The 19892-nt window shown below is 45.4% G+C and overlaps 1 protein-coding gene across 1 annotated transcript in view; it reads left to right on the top strand.

The window, feature by feature from the left end:
• The window catches only part of USH2A (usherin), an 855126-nt gene that overhangs the window by 833706 nt on the left and 1528 nt on the right, over positions 1 to 19892 (top strand). Inside the window, exons 67-70 of the mRNA XM_062211324.1 lie at positions 6187 to 6363; positions 7660 to 7743; positions 12222 to 12466; positions 18258 to 18479. Coding sequence (XP_062067308.1) covers positions 6187 to 6363; positions 7660 to 7743; positions 12222 to 12466; positions 18258 to 18479 — 728 coding nt within the window. The remainder of the gene's footprint in view (positions 1 to 6186; positions 6364 to 7659; positions 7744 to 12221; positions 12467 to 18257; positions 18480 to 19892) is intronic.

Below are 19892 nucleotides of genomic sequence, written 5' to 3'. Positions count from 1 at the left end.
TAACAGGGAGCTAGACTGAAAGTGGAGCAGGGATGGTGGCATCCCAGGTGGAACCTTAACCACTAAGCCACAACACTGGCCCCTATAATTAAAATTTTGTAGTCTATTTTTCACACTTCATATTATTTTATTTGCATTTCCCATGGCATTAAAAAGCTCTTTACCCACAAGATTTAATAGCTGTATGATATTCCATGCATGAATTATTTGGACATTTTGGTTAGTTTTAGTATTTCCCTTTTATAAATGTAATTAGAAAAAAATCTTTGTAAACAAAGAAAAAATTTTGTTTTCAGCATTTCCAAATTGATAGATGCAGTGGGAAGAATCTTGGTTTCTATGTCTGATTGTCTTATTACATTTAAATATTTAGAAACAAAATTTATCACATCAAGTATTTTAGTACTTGAAATCTTTGGATACTTGACACAAATTTTCTTCCCCCCAAAATTATATCAGATTATAATCTCACTTGAAATATTCTGTAGCACAGTGAATATTATCCAACTTTTCAAATTACACATTATGCATTCACTAAAGTCCAATACCTCTTGCAAGTTGCTAAATATGTCTGAGCAATGACATGACAGGATGTTGTAACAGGTTTAGTTAAAGGGGACTTGCCTTACTCTTGGCACTGTTGAAGCATTTTACAAGAGATTCTGACCTGAATCCTATGAGTAGTTATTATTATTACATGAATTTACAGAAGGAAAAAACAGAGGCAGGTGCGTGAACTGTGTGTTACAATTCCAGAATACCATTCACATAGACCAGGATCTGAAATGAGGCTCCTGGACGTAGACAATGAGGTGGCCCTGACCTGTGGCCGCATCTGAAATCACTTGGCCACTTTCCACGTCTAATAAGCAAAGTTGCTCCCAACCCAAGATTACCAGGCTTGGCTGCACCCTCAGTACTACTACGTTTCTCTGGACAATTCTCTTCTATCTCTCTGCAATTCAGACTTCAAACCTTCTCTATCAGTCTTCGGCATTGTGGCTCAGCAAATTAAGTCATTGCTTGGGAGGTTAGCATCCTAAATGGAGTCCCAGGTGCTCTGCTTCCAATCCAGCTCCATGATGATATGCCTGGGGAAAAACAACAGATGATGGCCAAAGTACTTGGGCCTTTGCCACTCACATGGAAGAACAGGATAGAGTTCCTGGTTCCTGGCATTGGCCTGGCCCAGCCCTGGTCATTATGGATATTTATGGAGTACATCAGCATATGGAAGATTTCTCTCTCTGTCTCTGTCTCTCTCTCTGTCTCTCTGTCTCTATCTCTCCGCCTTTCAAATAAATATGTCTAAAAATAAAGACAAACCACTCCACCCTCCTACCTCTCACCCTGTCTTTCCACATGCCCTCAACCAAGCCTACCCACCTCAGCATTTATTCTTCACAAATTCCTTACTTTGTAATTCATCAGAAAAAAGAAGAATCAGATATCAGTAATTTTCTCCCCTTCCCACCCAGACAGACAAACCTATTCCTGCCACAAGGAAGGGTAATCCTGGTACTTTCTGTGTGAAATACACCTGCTTTCTGGGTTGTAGATACCACACCTTTCAGTATAGTCACTTTTGGCTCTCCTTACCTTCAGTGTGTCCCACTTAGATTCAAAGTTGGTTCTATTTGACCCTAAAGCAAACATGTACAGTTATTGCCTGTTCTGTTCTCTGTTCCTTCACAGCAAAACTTGCCCAGAGAGTAGTCTACGTGTGCCTTGCCCATTTTCTGTCTTCCCACGTGCACCCTAACTTCCTCACCACTGGATGAAAATCTCTTCCTATGTGCGCCCTTGACTTCCCTATTGACCAATCGGGTAGACATTTTTCTCCAGTACTCACCGTCATTGACGTCTCAGGATCATTCAATGCAGTTGAACCTTCAGTCCTTTTTTGTAAAGTGGTTTTCTCGAGATGGACATTTGGCCTAGTGGTTATAAAAAGGATTGGGATCCCACTGTCCCGAACTGAAGTGCCTACACTTGATCCCCAGCTCCCACTCCTGGTTCCAGCTTCTCTACCAATGCAGAGCATGGGGTCAGCAGAAATGGTGCAAGTAACTGAGCTCCTGACATCCACATGAGAAACCTGGTTCTTGACTTCAGGGCCAGCAATTGAGGGCATTGGGAGAGTAAATTATAGATGACAGCTGTCTCTTCCTGTCTCTACCTGGTCTCTTTCCATGCCTCTAAATAAATAATATTTTGAAAAGTGATGTTAGCCTCATTTCCATGACAAACTCCTTCTAATTTCCTTCCTCTTTGAATATTCATTTTAAAGCAGCTTGCTGCTTGATCCCAAGTTCTTCAACCTTCAATCCTCGCTTCCTGTACCAGTCTTTCCTCTCCACTTCCCTTCTTTGCATTCTTCGCTCCACCCTCTTCAAGTCGGTTCCTTTATTCCAAGGCGTCAGTTCCCAAGGCTGAGCCCCAAAGCATCATCTCCCACTCAAGTCCTGTGCTTTGAAATGCAGACCCCTGCTCCCAGCCTCCTCTTGTACACCTTCCTCTGGTCTTACGGCCAGCTTAAAGGTGACAGGCTCCTAACGGAGCTTGCGTCTGTCCCCTCAACTATCATTCCCCTGTAGTCTTGGCTTCTCACTTTATCTTGGCTGTGTCCACTCCAGGGCACAGCATATGAGGTTCCCCAAATGCTTAATGAATGTGTGAGTACATGTGAACCCTCTCCTGTTCGTGGATGGCACTATGCAAGCAGTACTCTCTGTCTCCCATACTATAAGCAGAGCAAATTGCAATGGTTCATAATGTCTACTGGTTAATTTTGTAATCTCCTTCACAATACATTCTTAAGCTGATTTTGCTAATTATTTCTGGGGTGTTTTTTTGTGGGCATTTTCCAGAAGGCCAGAGAACAGGTATGTGAGGTTTATGGGTTATAACCAATTCTCTTTTTAGTCATGAAGCTTAGCTTCTGTCAGATAACTGTTTTTCCTATGCAGCAATAACAAAGGGAACACATTTAAGATTTCTTTCCTCTCTGTTCTTCTTTAAAAACTGAAGTCACTAACAGACAATCACTTAATGAGAAAAGGATCCCTTATTCTCACTACTGGATCCACAGATATGAAAAAAATACAAGCAATGGCCACTTATAACAAGGCTTTTTAAAATACCTCTCATGGCACTTTAAGCAATTTTACAAAAAATATTTGAGGGGGAAAGGACACTCCCCAGATGCCCAGGGCTGGGCCAGGCTGAAGCCAGGTGCTGGGAACCTAATCCTGGTCTCCCACATAGGTGGCAGGTATCCAGGTACTTACGCCATAACCTGCTGCCTCCCAGGGTGTCCATTATCAGGAATCTGGATCAGAAGCTGAAATTGGAAGTTGATGTCAGGCACTCTGATACAGGATGGGAGCTGCTTCAGCTCAAGGCCAGACTCCCGCCACTAAGCTACTTGTCACTCAGCATGCATCCTGGAAGAGAGAAAGGGGGAGCAGAGCAGACAAGCCAGAGATAATTTAGAAACCTCTGCAGTGTTCTATCGATGTGATCACATGACTACTCACCGGCAGGTCTGGAACAGCAGTAGCAACACCTCCAGGCCCCTCTGCCTGAATTACCCCTTCTTCAGTGGAAGAGCGGAAGTGAGGTGTGTGGGCCACCACTGGCCTTCCTTGAGAAAATAACGCCCTGATCTAAAGTGCCTGCCAATACCCATGGTGTAAATAGCCCCCGCATTGCTGATTTCAGGTTAACAGCAAGGCGGCACTAAGCCAGGGGTGGGGAAGACCAGGGTAGTCACATATCATAGATCTCCAGCATCTAGATACAGTAAGTGTAAATAAGCTTAAGTGCATAGATGATAGTAAAATGTAGTGAAATTACAAAAAAGTTGTAAATTTTGAGTATTACCTTTTTTAAAAGGATTTATTTATTTATTTGAAAGGCAGTTACAGAGAAAAAGAGAAAGATCATCCATCCACTGGTTTACTCCCCAGAAGACTAGGAGGGTCATGGCAAAACCCAGAGCCAGGAACTCTAGCCAGGTCTCCCGTGTGGGTGGCACAAGCCCAAGCATTGTCCCATCTGCTGCTGCTTTCCCAGCTGGGAGCTGAATCAGAAGTGGAGCTGCAGAGACTTCAGCTGGTGCTCATATGGGATGCTGGCATCGCAGGTGGCAGTTTAACCTGCTATGTCACAAGATTGGCTGCTAAATTGTGCTCGTTTGGATGAATGCACACTGATTGTGACACAGCAACTCCGCCGTCAGTGATAAGCAGGCCTTGGTGCAGACCTTTGGTCTCCTACCAGCCTCTGACGTGAGGCAAGACCTTTGGCCTCCCTGAACCCATCCTTACTGGATTGCTTTGAGGATTAAATGGGATCAGTGATGCCAAGTACCTGGGGCACAATAGCTCTTCCCGTTTTCTCAGCATCCTAGAGGGAGGTCACATCACTCCCTATTCTTGATTATTTTGATTGCTTACTTTTTCCTCAGGAAATTCTCCAAATTCTCCAAGACTCCTATTTTTCTTGCTATTTACAAGCTTTTTCTTACTTGCACTCTTATGTTACATAGGAGAAGTGGAAACCAACTTTATATTCTAGATATAGATGTTAGGGGGAACATCTATAGGTGTTAGAGGGAAGCCATAAACAAAGACAAAAATGAATTTCATTGTGATATTAGACAGGATTAGTGTTAAGAAGCAGAGAGGGGACAGCATGTGGTGCAGTGGCTTACAGCCCTGGCCTGAAGCACCAGCATCCCATATGGGCAAAGGTTCTAGTCCCGGCTGTTTCACTTCCAATCCAGCTCTCTACTATGGCCTGGGAAAGCAGTGGAAGATGGCCCAAGTCCTTGGGCCCTGGCACTCATGTGGGAGACCCAAAAGAAGCTCCTGGCTTCAGATGGGCACAGCTCCGGCCATTGTGGCCAATTGGGGAGTGAACCAGCAGATGGAGGACCTCTCTCTGTATTTACCTCTCTCTGTAACTATCTTTCAAATAAATAAAAAAATCTTTTAAAAAAAAAAGAAAGCAGAGAAATGTAAATGCTTGGTAACTCCTGATTCTGTATTTATGGAAAATTATTTTTATGCTTCTATGAAAATATCTTATTTCAAAAGATACAAATCAAATATGTTCTTATGGTTGAATCTTATGATTAGAAAAGCATAATTAATCTTTGTTACATGTCCCAACATAAGCAACATATGAATTTATTATTTTTAAAAGAAGAAAGTGATATTCAATTTATTCTTACCACTTAGTCCTGTCTTTTCTTAAAAGCCCACTGGGTGTTTAGATGGATCTTAATGCTTTTACAAATGTATTGATTATTTTGGAGAAAATGAGATCTCATGAAATAAATCTCTTCTGACTTGACAAGATGATGTGGGATCCCTTCACTTGTTTCTCCAATAATTCCATTGAATGAGGAGTCTCAGCTAAGAATTTTGGTTTCCCTTTGTTTTAGTAAGGAGTTGACAAATGAGAAGGAAACATGTTGGTAAAAGACATGCAGACTTGTTCTATATCTGATATAATATTCAGGGGACCTGAGCTTGATTATGTACTAACGTACTATGCTATTGATTGATTAGTTGGGGCAATGAATTATTATACTCAAATTGCTGTTTGCAAGGCTTTTTAACCATCTTAGAAAACAAACTAACAGTTCAAGAAAAAGCTTTAAAAATAAATGGGTGCCAAAAGGACATAATTCACCATCTAAGTAGTTTGGTTTGGGAAAAAAAAATCATTAACTTCATCTAGTCTTTGGGGCTTGTAGCAATAAATATTGCTTCGGTATGAAAAATAGCTATCTACTGTAGTTAATAGTGTTAAGGATACTTTTCCTGTTAAAAAGAGGGAAAATACAATAAAATATGAGCTCCAGGGTTATGTCAGTGAGCAGATCTACTTTATGTTAATAGTTTTATTTATAAAACACCACTCTCTATTGATTTTTTTTTTTCTTTCGGAAAGCAGGTGCAAAACTGCTGAGAAAGCATTTCACAAAAATTCTCATTGCCAATCCTGGTTGTGTTGTAACAACTTAGGGAAAAGTGAAGGTGTCCAACAACATGGGGGTTTGGGGTTTTGCTTTGGTATGGTTTGGTTTGGTTCATATGAATTTCCAGAAAAGCACATATGTGCACCCACTGATCAGTTTTACCATAATGAAAACACACAACTTTCTCCCAACAGTGCCTCAGTACCGAGCCCCATTCTCAGTGGAGAGCAATCTGTCTATGGTGTGGGTAAACTGGAGCGGCACCTTCCTTCTGCATGGCCCGCTGAGGGAGTATGTGTTAACCGACGGAGGCCAGCGCGTGTACAGCGGCGTGGACACCACCCTGTACATACCAAGGACAGCGGACAAAGGTTAGTTTCTCATTCACATTTCTCGTGTGAAAGGGCCTCTGTGGCTTGTCAATAAATCTGAAAGTTGAGACAATAAATCTGAAAGTTGATCAGGAGGTGTGCATGGTGAAAATGTCTTGGTTTAAGTGGCCACTTCCCGTGGAAAAGTTACTACTCAGAGTAAACAAGGTCTTCCCTCCCATGAGCGGCTTGCTACCCTACAGTCTCAAAGTGGAGCCAGAGACAAGGGCCGCCTCCAGCTGACCAAGCTGTCCCCAGGAAGGAACAAGACCAAGATCTAAGGGCAGAGGGTGGCGCTGAGAGAAGTGGCACTCACACAATCAATGAGTATCTTAAAATAACACTCTGGTAGGGACTTCCAGGATCTTGCTCAATCCCCAGCTCCAAACAGAGGCCCTCACCCAATAAGACACCGACCTTCTCTAACCATCAGAGGAAATAGGTTTCCCTCAATATCAGCTTCTGAAAGGACAGCCTTCCCCCACCCACAAGACCAGACTTCTCCCTGATTATTTACATGTTCCTTTCAATTGAAATGAGGGAAAGTTTCATTCATGTTAAGTATTTTCTAGTAAGTAGTGTGGTCACACTAAGCAATCTAGACTATACACTGAATTCATCAGCCGTTCTAAGCAATCTGGAATTATATGCTGAATTAATTAGTGGGCATTTTTCAGTTTACTTGAAAATACTATTTATTTTGGCAAAGGGTAGAAGTAAATGCTCCAGCATTTCACCTGTGAGTATTTGGAACTTAACAATAAGTCTCAGCACAAATCGGCTGCCCATTTTCATGGTCACAGTCCTTGGTCACCTGGCAGCTTGTTGCAATGGGAAGATGGTCTGACAATTGGAAGATCCGGGCTCTACCTGGCCAGGCCTGCAACCATCTGTGTGGTTTTTCAGGAGCCACTTCCCTCCAGGTCCTGGCTATTGAAAAAGGAATCCAGACCATGTACCTTCCAACATCCCTTTGGAGCTCTCCTATGCAGTAAGAAACTGATCACTTGATGGAAGGTCCATGTGTCAGTTTTAAAGGACAAATTTAGACCATATGCAAAGTAAGACCTAATTGGTGTGTCTTTCTTTTTTATTACTCCAGACATGTTATTATTATATTAGTTGTAGCTTTTCTTCTGACAATCTTTAATGAGCAATGAGTTTTCGTATTTGGTAAAAACCTAACATCTTGGTCTGGAATCCTATTTACAGAGTTTTTAATGCTGTTTTGAAAGTAGGCCCCCTATTTATGATACCGAATGCCCAAGTCCTTTACCAGTTGTTCCTGTTGTTCAGCTTTCCTTTTCCAGGTCACCTGCACTACAGATGAAGGAAGCGTTAAGACGCCAATGATCCAATACGATACATCTACTGGATTTGGTAAGCTTTTAACTCATACTTGTATTACCTTTAGTGTAGCTCTACACTCGTTCTTCTCAAGACCCACGCATGGGTTTGTTTGAATGTGCTTGTGCCGATATATTAGCATAGACTATGGAAGGAATTGTATTAAGACTAACTGGAACTTGCATTACGTAAGGAGCTGGAATCCACTCTTAAGATGCCAACTCATCAGACAGTAGATAGAGGGAGGCCACAGGGAGCTGGCTAAACTCTTCTAACCATACATCCTGTCAGTATGGCGCTGATGACTTTGTGTACAGAAAAAGGTGATTTCTAGAGGAAGTTAAATGAAAAGGGGGTCAGCAGAAGGGAGAAGATACTCCGCCAATTTGTGTTGATCATACTGTGATAACAGTCTGGACTGAGCCTAAAGTGGTAAATGAGGGACACTTCTAGTTTGTATCTTCCATAAAAGGTTATGCTTATTTGTTAATACTGAATAATTCAGCTAAAGAGATGAACTGTAATTTTTAGGATGCATCTTTAAATTGAGTTCTATCTGCGACACTTTACTATTTCAGAAGCACATTAGGGAAATGCCAAATCTTTGCCACTAGAACAGATTTGGGACTGATACCTTATATTTTTAAAAAGTTATTTATTTATTTGAGAGGCAGAGGCAGAGAGGGAGGAAGGGAGAGGGGGAGGGAGGGAGAGAGAGAGAGGTCTTCCATCTCCTGTTCACTCCCCAAATGGCCACAATGGCTCGAGTTGAGTTGATCTGATGTCATGAGCCAGGAGGCTCCTCCAGGTCTCCCACATGGGTGCAGGGTCCCAAGGACTTGGGCCATCTTCTACTGATTTTGCAGAGCAAACAGCTGGATTGGACGTGGAGCAGCTGGGACTCAAACCAGCACCCATATGAGATGCCGGCACTGCAGGCAGCAGCTTTACCTGCTACCCCATAGCGCCAGCCCTCTGATACCCTATTTTAAATTCCAGAAAATAATGCTATATCCCATTTACATACAATGCTTTTAAAAAGGAAACATGTCCTAAAATTCTGCAACATACATACCGTTATGAAGAAAAGCTTCAATGTGTAAAAATAATAAACTACTATCCCATGTTTCCTGAGTTTGCCTGTTTGAACGCCATATAAAAGTTCTTAGAACCAACAGAATTCCCCCCACATAATGCCTCTAATTTTATTTAACAGCAGCTGGGTGGGATAGGAAAGACCTCCCCCGGAGCTCTTTGGCCCCTGAAGTATTCATGCAAGTGGCTGAACGGAGCTCTGAGTGGCACAGGAACTCACCCTGGAATGCTCCACAGTGTGTTGCTAGGACAAGAACTTGAACATGGTTGTTTCTTTCCCTTTTTCTTTTTTAACCATCGTCATAATCCTTCATCAATTTTATTTATTTGTTTTGTTATTTATTTTTATTTTATTTGAAATGCAAAGAGAGAGAGAGAGGAAGAGAATATTCCATCTATTGGTTCACTCCCTAAATGCCCACAGTAGTCTAGGGTTGGGCCAGGCTGAAGTCAGAAGCCCAGAACTCAATCTGGGTCTTCCATGTGGTGGCAGGAACCCAAGAACTTGAACCATCACTTGCTACCTCCCAAGGTACCGACTTGCAGGAAGCTGGAATCAGAAACGGAGCCACGACTCCAACCCAAGTGCTGCAATCTGAGATAAGAGCTTCATATGCAATATCTTAACCAGTGTGCCAAATGCCTGCTCCAGGCCTGCTGTTCCTCCCCCAGGACCTCCTAGCGATCTTTCTCCAATTTAGGGAAGTGTCAGAATCTCCTCAACGCGCTTCTTTGTCACAGTTTCCTAGGCCCCAGGCAGAGGTTCCGGATCAGGGAGCCCGGCGATCCTGACACAGGGGCCCAGAGCCACACACTGAACAATACCTCATCCTACAGCCGTCAGCGAGGGGCCCACTCTGGCTCCAGCCGTGCACTGGGCTTTTCTCCAGCATGGAGGCTCAGCCACTGGAGTCCAAGCCCTGACCATGAACCTCCCACTAGATGTGTGGTGGGGTCCCTGAAGGTGAACAGGGCTTCAAAAGGATGCAGAGACCCCATCCTGATTTCAAGCACTTCCTGAAAGAGGAGAAATCCCCAGTGGACTCATGAGTAGGTTCGGTGGCAGAGGAGCCAACTGTGAAAAGTGGCTGTCCTGTCTGGAGGCTGGGCCCTGGGCAGAGCAGAGGGGAGGGACGCTGAGGACCGTGCACGTTCCAAGGTGTGCTGCCCACTTGACAGCCATCGTCAGTTTGAATTTCTGTAATACCCCTTTCAAAACACTCCTGCTCTTTGCCTGAAGGCAGCCTCCAAGCAGGAAAGCAGCAGCGCGCTCACTTCCCCCTCACTGTTCCTAGGGCTGTTGCCCTTGCTGCTCCCTGGAGCAGGCCTGCCCTCTGCTGTCCTGTGTATTTCCCAGCAAGGGGCCTACTGGGCCCACAGCATCAGTTTTCAGAGTTCCTGCCCTGCGTCAGCCACAGAGGAAACGTAACCCCAAGCTTTTTGTTTGTGTTTTTAACATTTCTTCATCTATGTGAGAAACAGAGAGTGAGTGACCTCCATTGGCTGGTTTTCTCCCCTCGTGGCTGCACCAGCCCCCAACTGGGGCTACAGCCAGGAGCAGGGACTCAGTCCAGATGTCCCACATGGGTAGAGGAATGCAGTGTCTTGAGCTGGCATTAGCAGGGAGCTGGAGTGAGGACATGGAGGTAGAGGCCACCCCCAGGTCTTCTGCTATGGAATGCAGGCATCTTGACAGCTAGGTCCAATGCCCACCCCTTGTTTGTTTTGAATTGAACAGCACTGATTCTTAACGTAGGACATTCTGACCTACTCTGGAGCTGATCAGAGCTTGAACTCCAACCTTTCCTTTTGCAGATGAGAACGCAGAGGCCCAGTTTTTTCCACAGAGCTGATCTGAAGTAGAATATTAGGGTTACCAAAAAGTAGTCCTCCCCTCCCAGGTCATGGTTTAGTTTCAGTCACCATTTCCCCTTCCTGAAATAGCTTCACCCCATTTCTGAACTCTTTCCATTGAACCCTTCCCCGGAGTGTGAATGTGTTGAGGTGCTGAAAAGGGGAAGGATTGTGTGCTGAGAGAGCAGGCATTTGGGACTGCATCTACCTGTCCTTCTGCCTCTGGCCTCTGGCATTTGCTTTCAATGGGCAGCTCTCTGGCTCATGGCTCTGTGCCAGCCTGGGTAGCAGCTGAGTCAGACCCACGGGTTTTTCCCTGGCTGCAGCTAGCGTGTGGGCAGAAGCTGGGCTCCCAGACCCCTTGAACACTGTTTGCCCAGCTGATGGCGTGTGCTGTTCCACAGTGACCCCTTTAAGACTTTTCCTACCTGCCCTGGCTTGTTCCAGCATTCCCCACACCTGGGAGACTCCACAATCCTGCCACTGCCTTTCCTTTATGCCTGGGAAGCCCTTTGCGTAGGGCCTGGCTCAGGGTAGGTAAAAGCTCATAAAATGGGAGCTACTTGTATGAGTCTCATGTGCTTGCCACACAAGGATGGAAATCCAGGGCAAGCCATCCCATTGCGGAACAATTTCCATGCACAGCTCTCCCAGCACACTCGAGTGATGGTTTGCAGAGCTCTTTGTTGTCTACAGAGGCCGTGGGACAAGAAATGTAAAGGCCCCTTGTTAATGAGCATTAACAATGAAGGCTGTTAATGCAATGGAAAAAGATATCTGATGTTTCAAAATCTTAATGTGCTATACAGTCACATTAAGGGCTCCTGTCCTGCAGGACAGCCCACTGCACAAGAAAGGACTTTGCTCCCAGGGCACATGGTATGAAACAAGCAGCCTTCAAGGTTGCCATGGAAACCCCTTTTAAACATTGCTTCTTGGGGCCAGCACTGTGGCATAGCGAGTAAAGCCACCGCCTGCACTGTCGGAATCCCATATGGGCGCTGGTTCAAGTCCCGGCTGCTCCACTTCCAATCCAGCTCTCTGCTATGGTGGGAAAGCAGTTGAAGATGGCTCAAGTGCTTGGGCCTCTGCACCCACATGAGAGACCCTAAAAAATCTCCTGGCTCCTGGCTTCAGATGGACACAGCTCCATCTGTTGCAGCCATCTGGGGAGTGAATCAGCAGATGGAAGACCTCCCCCCTCCCCCATCTCTGCCTCTGCCTCTCTGTAACTCTGCCTTTCAAATAAATAAACAAATCTTTAAAAAAAATTGTTCCTAAACCACCAAATCTCCCCTGTCGGCCTTCCCAGGACTTGCCACGGCAGTGATGATGACCACCCTGAATAGCGAGGCCAAGAGTGCCAGTGAGGTCTGGAAGCTTCTTGTTCCAACCCAGCAAAACACTGCCCCATTACCCCAGCCTGCACTCAAGCGCCAGCAGTGACCACGAGACAAACCGCTTTCAACTCCCTCCCAATTCATTCCCAAACAAACAACAGACATTACACAATCACTTTCTGGCCTGATAATGTTTCCCTTTGCTTTCTCTGGATTTTGCAGGCCTGGTACTCACAACTCCTGGAGAAAAGAGAGGCTCGGAGAGCAAAGTCACAGAGTTCTACAGTGAGCTGTGGTTCATTGTGCTCATGGCAGTGCTGGGCTTGATCTTGTTGGCCATTTTTCTGTCCCTGATACTGCAAAGGAAAATCCACAGAGAACCATACATCAGAGAGAGACCCCCGTTGGTGCCTGTTCAGAAAAGGATGTCTCCACTGAGTGTCTACCCACCGGGCGAACCCCACATGGTATGTCTGTAAAGGCATGGCCCCGTGTCCTGGTCACCAGGTTGAGTCCTAGTTGATGCCTGGTATTTGAGGAACATTAGTTCAAGCACCGCCTTCTGATACCCAAATCCCTGTATGCTCATGCCCTTTGTACACAATGGCTTACTATTTGCATACAACCACCTACATCCTCCTGTACACGTCAATCTTCCCTAGACTGCTTGCAATGCTTAAAACAATTGTTGTTAGCCTGTATTATTTAAGGAATAATGATGAAGACAAAAGTCTATGCATGTTCAGTACAGGAACAATGCTTTTTATAAAATATTCTGGACCTCCATTTGGTTGGTTGAGGCCATGTCTACAATACCTGCCAACTGGACTCGTTTTTCTTTAAGGGAAATATTTCCATAATGTTAGCAACAAGGAAGTAGATGATGGTTCTGTGTGACTAAATGCAGGCAGTAAGGGAAGCTAACCCTACTGTAGCTTTCTCCACTTTGGCTGTGCTTAGACCTACCTGGGAAGCTCTGGAAACCATCACTGCCCAGGATGAGTCATCTAGAGAATTCTGGTTCCAGTGGGGGCCCTCACTGTGGGACAAACAACTCCTGATAGCTCCACACAACCTATTCCCAAGACAGGAGAACAGGCACAGGTCAGGGTGGTGACCCCAGCTGGGGTGGTACAGGAAGGAGCTTGCATAGGGCGCTTTTGGAGGGGTAAAAGGTGACTGGATTCCATGGTACACTGATTTGCAGCTGTGTCTACCTGAAGGAGAAAACGCTGTGGTTTCTCTTCCATCCTTCCTCCCCCCCCCCTTTCCCTTTCATCCTTTTATTTATTTATTTTTTTCCAAATAGCTGTTCCATATATTGGTTTACTCCCCAAACACCCACAATAGCCAGATCTGGGCCAGGCTAAAACCAGGGTTTGGAAACTGAATCTGTGTCTACCATTCAAGTCCTTAGGAACCTAAGTCCTTGAGCCATCATCCACTGCCTTCCATGATGCACACTAGCAGGGACCTGGAATCGGGGGCAGAGCCAGGACTTAAACCCAGGCTCTCTGCCATGGGATGTGGGTATCCCAAGCAGTGTCTTAGCTGCTACACCAAATGCCTTCCCCAAGTCTCCAGTTTCTAATACTTACCAGGCACCAGTCTGCTGCTCTAGCTGTGTACCCCAAGGGCTGCATCTACCTGAGGGGAGCATCTTTTTTCCGTTGTGCACAGAGGTCTGTGTGAGCTGGTGGCCATATGGAGTGCAGACATCTTCTGAGGGCCATGCTCTGTGGTGTGGTGGACCAGGCAATGGGATACTGACTTGGGGGAGGTGAGGTGGCAAAGCCTGCGCAGCCTGGACCTGGGCTCACTGTGCAGCCGCTCTTCTTCCCTGCCCACCCCCTCACTCCCATGAGCCTTCTCCCTCCTTCAGCCCATCAAACAGCTCCTCTTACAGGGCCTTTGCTACTTCTACCCATGTGGGCTCACACTTCAGCTTTGCTCAATCTTTACACCAATGCCACCTCCCCTGCTATGTGAAATACAATTCCCTAGTCCTTGAACCCACATTTTGTTTTATTCCAAAGCACTTACCACCACATGACACTACGTCAGATACATTTGACTCTTCAGATATAGAATATAAGCTCCCCAAGGGCAGGGATCTTGTGAGCCATTGACTCTTGTGTCCCAGCAGCTACAGCAGTGCCTGGCTCATGATAGGTACTCCACAAAGGTCTTTCTTGAAGAGGTGAATACTGAACGGTCTGTTCCAGCCACGAGCTCCCTTGTGCTCCTGTTTAGTGCACAGACAGGAGAAGCTCAGGAAAGAGCAGATACTTCCAAATCACCCATTGCTGAAGGGTAACTTTCTTTGAAGAGACCAAGCTCTGAAGCAAAGGCTGCTGGGCTGCTGGAGAGAAGCCATGGATGTGTGAAGACAGCAGGGGACATTTGTTTAGCTTTGCTGATGAGTCCACTGACTCCCAGGGCCTGTTGAGTGCATGCAGAAAGTGGAAGGGACCTTCCCAAGCACTGCTGGGAACATCTGCTTTGTAGCATGGAGCATGGTTCCAGAAAAAACTTAGCCACACGCCAGTAGTGTCCAGAACTCACTGATGTTAAATCTTCCTGCCCTGTCCCCTGACCACCTCCCTCTAGGCAGGTGCCCGTGCATCATAATCCTGATGAGGATGGTTGCATCTTCTGTATTTGGTTAACTTAGAAATCAAGAACAACACAGCCTTTCTGTGGGACTGGGATGTTATTCTGGATGTAACCCATCATCGGGTTTTAATAAGTCTTGTTAAGCTTTGTTTTGTCCAAGGGAGGGCCCTGAACTCTCTGCATCAGGATCACATAGGTGTGGTACCTGCAGGCCTGAAAAGAAACTCAAGACTCTACCATTTTAGCCAGCATTTCAGCAAGTCTGATACCCATGGGGATTTGAGTGATGCCATGTAGTGAATTAAAAATTCAACACCATGCCTTGTAAGCAATGTGTACATCTTGAACGCCAATAGAAACAGGTTTGGGGTGGGGTGTGGTCACTGATTAGATGCTACAGTGCTGAAAGGGTATAGGGCAGACAGAGACTCCTGGGACAAGTAGACAAAAGGACTGATGCACCTGTCTCCTTTACAGCCTTGACCTTCACGGAAAACCAGGATGGCCCCCAAAAGACCAGCTCTTGCAGCATGGCAAGACTAAGTGAGGGGTGAGGAGGAGGAGAAGGAATGGCTGCTGGGTGCTCTTGGCCCAGAGCACTGGCTTCTCTCTGCAGTGACACTGCTCCTCCTAAGCCTGGGAGGTGCAGGTTGGCAGCAGTGAGATCTGGGGTGGACCAGGCCAGTGGGCAGTTTTCCCCAGAATCCATTGACTCACAGTTTGATCTTACCCAGTAGAGAAAATGTATTGACATCTTCTTCTGTTGTTGTTTAAAAATATTTTAAAGCCAAGTTGCTCTTATAAAGTTGGAGACCACGAGAAGAAATCAGGCAGGCTGCAGGAGCCTGGTTTGCATTAGGCCAACAGATGAAGCATCTCTGTTGGTGACCACAGGCTCCTGATCTACTCAGCGTCAAGGGGCAGGGTTTACACAGGAACGAGCTGGATCCAGCTTCTCAGTTCCCCCACACCGGTTTTCTTTTCCCTTGGGTGGCTCAGTGAGACACTAATCCACCGCACCCCAAGATCACTGTGTCTCTCACCTGTCAGGCTCTGGTTACAGTGCTGCTGTGAACCCGAAGCACCCCAGCCCTCTGAACAGGTGAGGGACCCCTGGAACATCACACACTACCTGGCCAAAGGATTTAAGGCTCCCCTCTGAACAACAAATTGTGAGCATGGGCAAAAGGGAACACGAGAGTCTTTTGTATTTTATGAACATTTTTCACAGTCACCCTGTACACTACACCACAGGTAAGTTCAAGTGCAGGTTTTACTTGTAGTTAAGTTATGATTACAAGATTCTTTCATTTTAAAGTATGAGAATAATTATGCTGTAATTGGAAAAGTATAAAGAATTTATTTAAAAGTGTTTCAGACATGAACTGACAGGCCCCCTTTTATTCTCAGTTTGATTCTGTGGCTGATATATCTGATGTGTCAAGCAACGTCACCCTAAAAAGTTACACCATGCACTTTGAGGTATCTCTGTGTGCTGCATGAATGCATGAGCTGTTGCATGCATATTGACTTCCTAGTGAAAATGGGGAGGTTTGCATTGCCTGGAGCTGCAGAATCAGAACCTTCAGACATTCCGAGAGCTACATTCTATCACATAGCACATTCTAGGTTCAAATTATGGAGTGACTTTATCTTTCTGATTTTTTAAAAAAATTTATTCTTCAATCCCATCAAGGTGGCATGTACCAATGCCATCTCACTAGTCCAAGTGATCAATTTCAGTTCATAATTGATCATAATGATAGGATTAAGTGTCAAAGGAATCACACGAACAAGACTAGTGTCTGCTAATACTAACTGATAGAATTAAAAAGGAGCGAACAATCCAACATGGGAAGTGGGATACACAGCAGACTCATAGAATGGCAGATGTCCTAAATAGCACTCTGGCCTCAGAATCAGTCCTTAAGGCATTCGGATCTGGCTAAAAAGCCCATGAGAGTATTTCAGGCATGGAAAGCCAAGACACTCTGGAAGAAAAAAAAAAAAAAAACCACCTAAATGAAAGATCTCTGTGATATCCCAGTGGAATCATTAGGGGTAAGTCCGATTGAGCATGTGCTGAACTGTACATCTCCTCCCTCTCTTATTCCCACTCTTATATTTAACAGGGATCACTTTTCAGTTAAATTTAAACACCTAAGAATAATTGTGTGTTAATTAAAGAGTTCAACCAATGGTATTAAGTAGAATAAAAAATACTAAAAGAAATAAAATAGTAAGTTGTTCCTCAACAGTCAGGACAAGGGCTGATCAAGTCATTGTTTCTCATAGTATCCATTTCACTTCAACAGGTTTTCTTTTAAGTCCTCAGTTAGTTGTCACCAATCAGGGAGAACATATGATATTTGTCCCCATGGGGCTGGCTTATTTCACTCAGCATGATGTTTTCCAGATTCCTCCATTTTTTTGCAAATGAGCAGATTTCATTTTGGGGGGGGGCGGGAGGGGGGGACAGGCAGAGTGGATAGTGAGAGAGAGAGACAGAGAGAAAGGTCTTCCTTTTTGCTGTTGGTTCACCCTCCAATGGCCGCTGCGGCCGGCGCATCTCGCTGATCTGAAGCCAGGAGCCAGGTGCTTCTCCTGGTCTCCTATGCAGGTGCAGGGCCCAAGGACTTGGGCCATCCTCCACTGCCTTCCCAGGCCATAGCAGAGAGCTGGCCTGGAAGAGGGGCAACCAGGATAGAATCCGGCGCCCTAACCGGGACTAAAACCCAGTGTGCCAGCGCCGCAAGGCGGAGGATTAGCCTGTTAAGCCACGGCGCCGGCCTCATTTTTTTAAATAAAAGTTTTCTTACAAAAATTTATTCTTATCTACTTGGAAGGCTGAGCAGGGGGAAGGAGTATCATCCATCCATTTGTTCACTTCTCAATACTTTTAACAGCCAGGACTGGGCCATGTTGAAACCCAGAGCTCAGAACTCCATCCAGGTCTCCCACATGGGTGACAGGATCCAAGCAGTTGCGTCATTGTTTGCTGCCTCCCAGAATTCTTTCACAAGAAACTGCACTGGGAGCAGAATAGCCAGGACTCGAACTGATACTCAGATATGGAGTGGGGGCATCCCAGCAGCAGCTTAACCTGCTGTACCACAACACCCACCTCATCTTTCTGATGTTAATGTTAAAATAAGACCTAATTTCAACTGGAGGCTGGAATCCTTATAACAAGGGATGATGGAGGGAAGTGTCCATTTCCCCACAGATATCCAGGGTTTCTAAAGTGAAAGACAGTCCATGCCAACCTAGTGGGCACCCCGAAAAGAACTCTTTAGCTGTTCCCTTTGACTGCTCTGGGAAATGCTGATTCACAAGACGAGAGTACCTTGTTGACCAACCTGCACCCCTCACTACATCTTTGGCACGGCAGCAAGTATCACCCCCACTCCCACCCCCAAGAAACAATAGCCAGAGCACCAGGGCAGGAGCTCTGACACACAGGTCGATGTATCAGCTCACCCTCACCAAGAGCCCAAGGCTAGAGTGTTCATAAGTGTACAGACATTAAGTTCTGTAGGACTGCAGTCATTCTTTCTGTCGACGTGTGTGAGACACGGTAGTTCTCTGTCATATTTCAAGCCTGTTTTCTCTGTTAATCACCAAGAGGAACTTTCTTTTCAGGGATTAGCTGATACCAAAATTCCCCGGTCGGGAACCCCTGTGAGTATCCGGAGCAACCGCAGCTTGTCTGTACTGCGGATCCCCAGTCAAAGCCAAATCAGCCGAACCTATTCCCAGGGCTCTCTCCACCGCAGCGTCAGCCAGCTCCTGGACCTTCAGGACAAGAAAGTCGTGATTGATGACTCGCTCTGGGAAACCATCATGGGCCACAGCAGTGGACTGGTGAGTTGATTTTGTATTGCAGATCCTTGATGCAGTATCCCAGGGAGATATGGATAAAGCCATGGCAGGAAACTTCCTGCATTTCATTCAGTGCTGCCCTGTGGCACTTGGTGTGTCCCTCTGGGCACTCACTCACCTGGTACTGTTAGAACGGACTTGTTTATTACTATAGTTGCCTGAAACCTTGTCTGGTTCTGGCACACACATGGCAGAAGCTCAGAAAACAGATACATGAGTTAGCAAAGCAACGTGGGATATGCTTCAATAACCTGAGGCAGAAGGGGACTGGAAACATTCAAACTGGCCTAAAACAAGGCGTGAGGCACAAGTACCTGTTTTACTAAAAAAAGGGAAAAAAAAGTGCATTCCCCTCCCCCCACCACCACTGATTTACTGTTGGAGAAGAAAAGAGTATTTTTTGAACAAACAATGCTTAACATTTATTAATATTTACAAGAATACAATTGTGATTCAGAGAGTAGGTCATTCAGAATTGAAAGTCAGTCTCAGGGGCTCATATCATAATGAAGAGAACAGGTGCTTGGATTATTAACCACCACCACAGGGATGACCAGACCAGAATGGAACTGCAGGTGACAATTTTCAAAAACAAAGCAAAATTCACATCCAACAATCAGAAGTCAGAGTAAGTCCTCGGCGTTAACCCTGTAAGAAAGTTAACTGTTGAACTGATTCTGGTAAAAGTCAATTCCATCTTTTTGACAGACTTCAAGTGACCACTTAAGTATGGAAACTCATATGGGCTGATGGAATTCTAAACAATCTTTATGCTTAGTTGACGCTTTCCAGAGAAGGTTCAGGTAGCTTAGAAACAGTGAGCCCTACACAATGGCCAAGCATTGTACCAACATCATGCCAGTTTGGTAAAGACAGCAGATGTGTCTGATGGAAACACGGGTTGGTGTCAGCAATGACTCCAAGGTTGCTTTTCTAGAGCCAAGGTTGCTTTTCTCAAGTGGAGAGAGTATTTTCTTTCTTTGTTTCTTTCTTTAGATTTATTTTATTTATTTTAAAGAAAGAGTTACAGAGAGAGGCAGAGACAGAGAGAGAGATCTTCCATCCACTGGTTCACTCCCCAGATGACTGCAATGGCCAGAGCTGCGCCGATCTGAAGCCAGAAGCCAGGAGCTTCTTCCTGGTCTCCCATACAGGTGCAGGGGCCCAAGGACTTGGGCCATCTTCCACTGCTTTCCCAGGCCACAACAGAGCTGGATGGGAAGAGGAGCAGCCGGGACTAGAATCAGTGCCCATATGGGATGCCAGCGCTTCAGGCCAGCACCACTGAGCCATAGAGCTGGCCCAAAGAGTGTTTTCTTAACAGGTTAAAATGATTCCTTTTCAAGAAACTTGGAAAGATCATGATAAATTACAGTGTTACTATTTATGAGCCTC

The sequence above is a fragment of the Lepus europaeus genome, chromosome 14, assembly GCF_033115175.1.
Source record: "Lepus europaeus isolate LE1 chromosome 14, mLepTim1.pri, whole genome shotgun sequence".
Lineage (NCBI taxonomy): Eukaryota > Metazoa > Chordata > Mammalia > Lagomorpha > Leporidae > Lepus > Lepus europaeus.
This window is presented reverse-complemented; position numbering and strand designations above follow the sequence as displayed.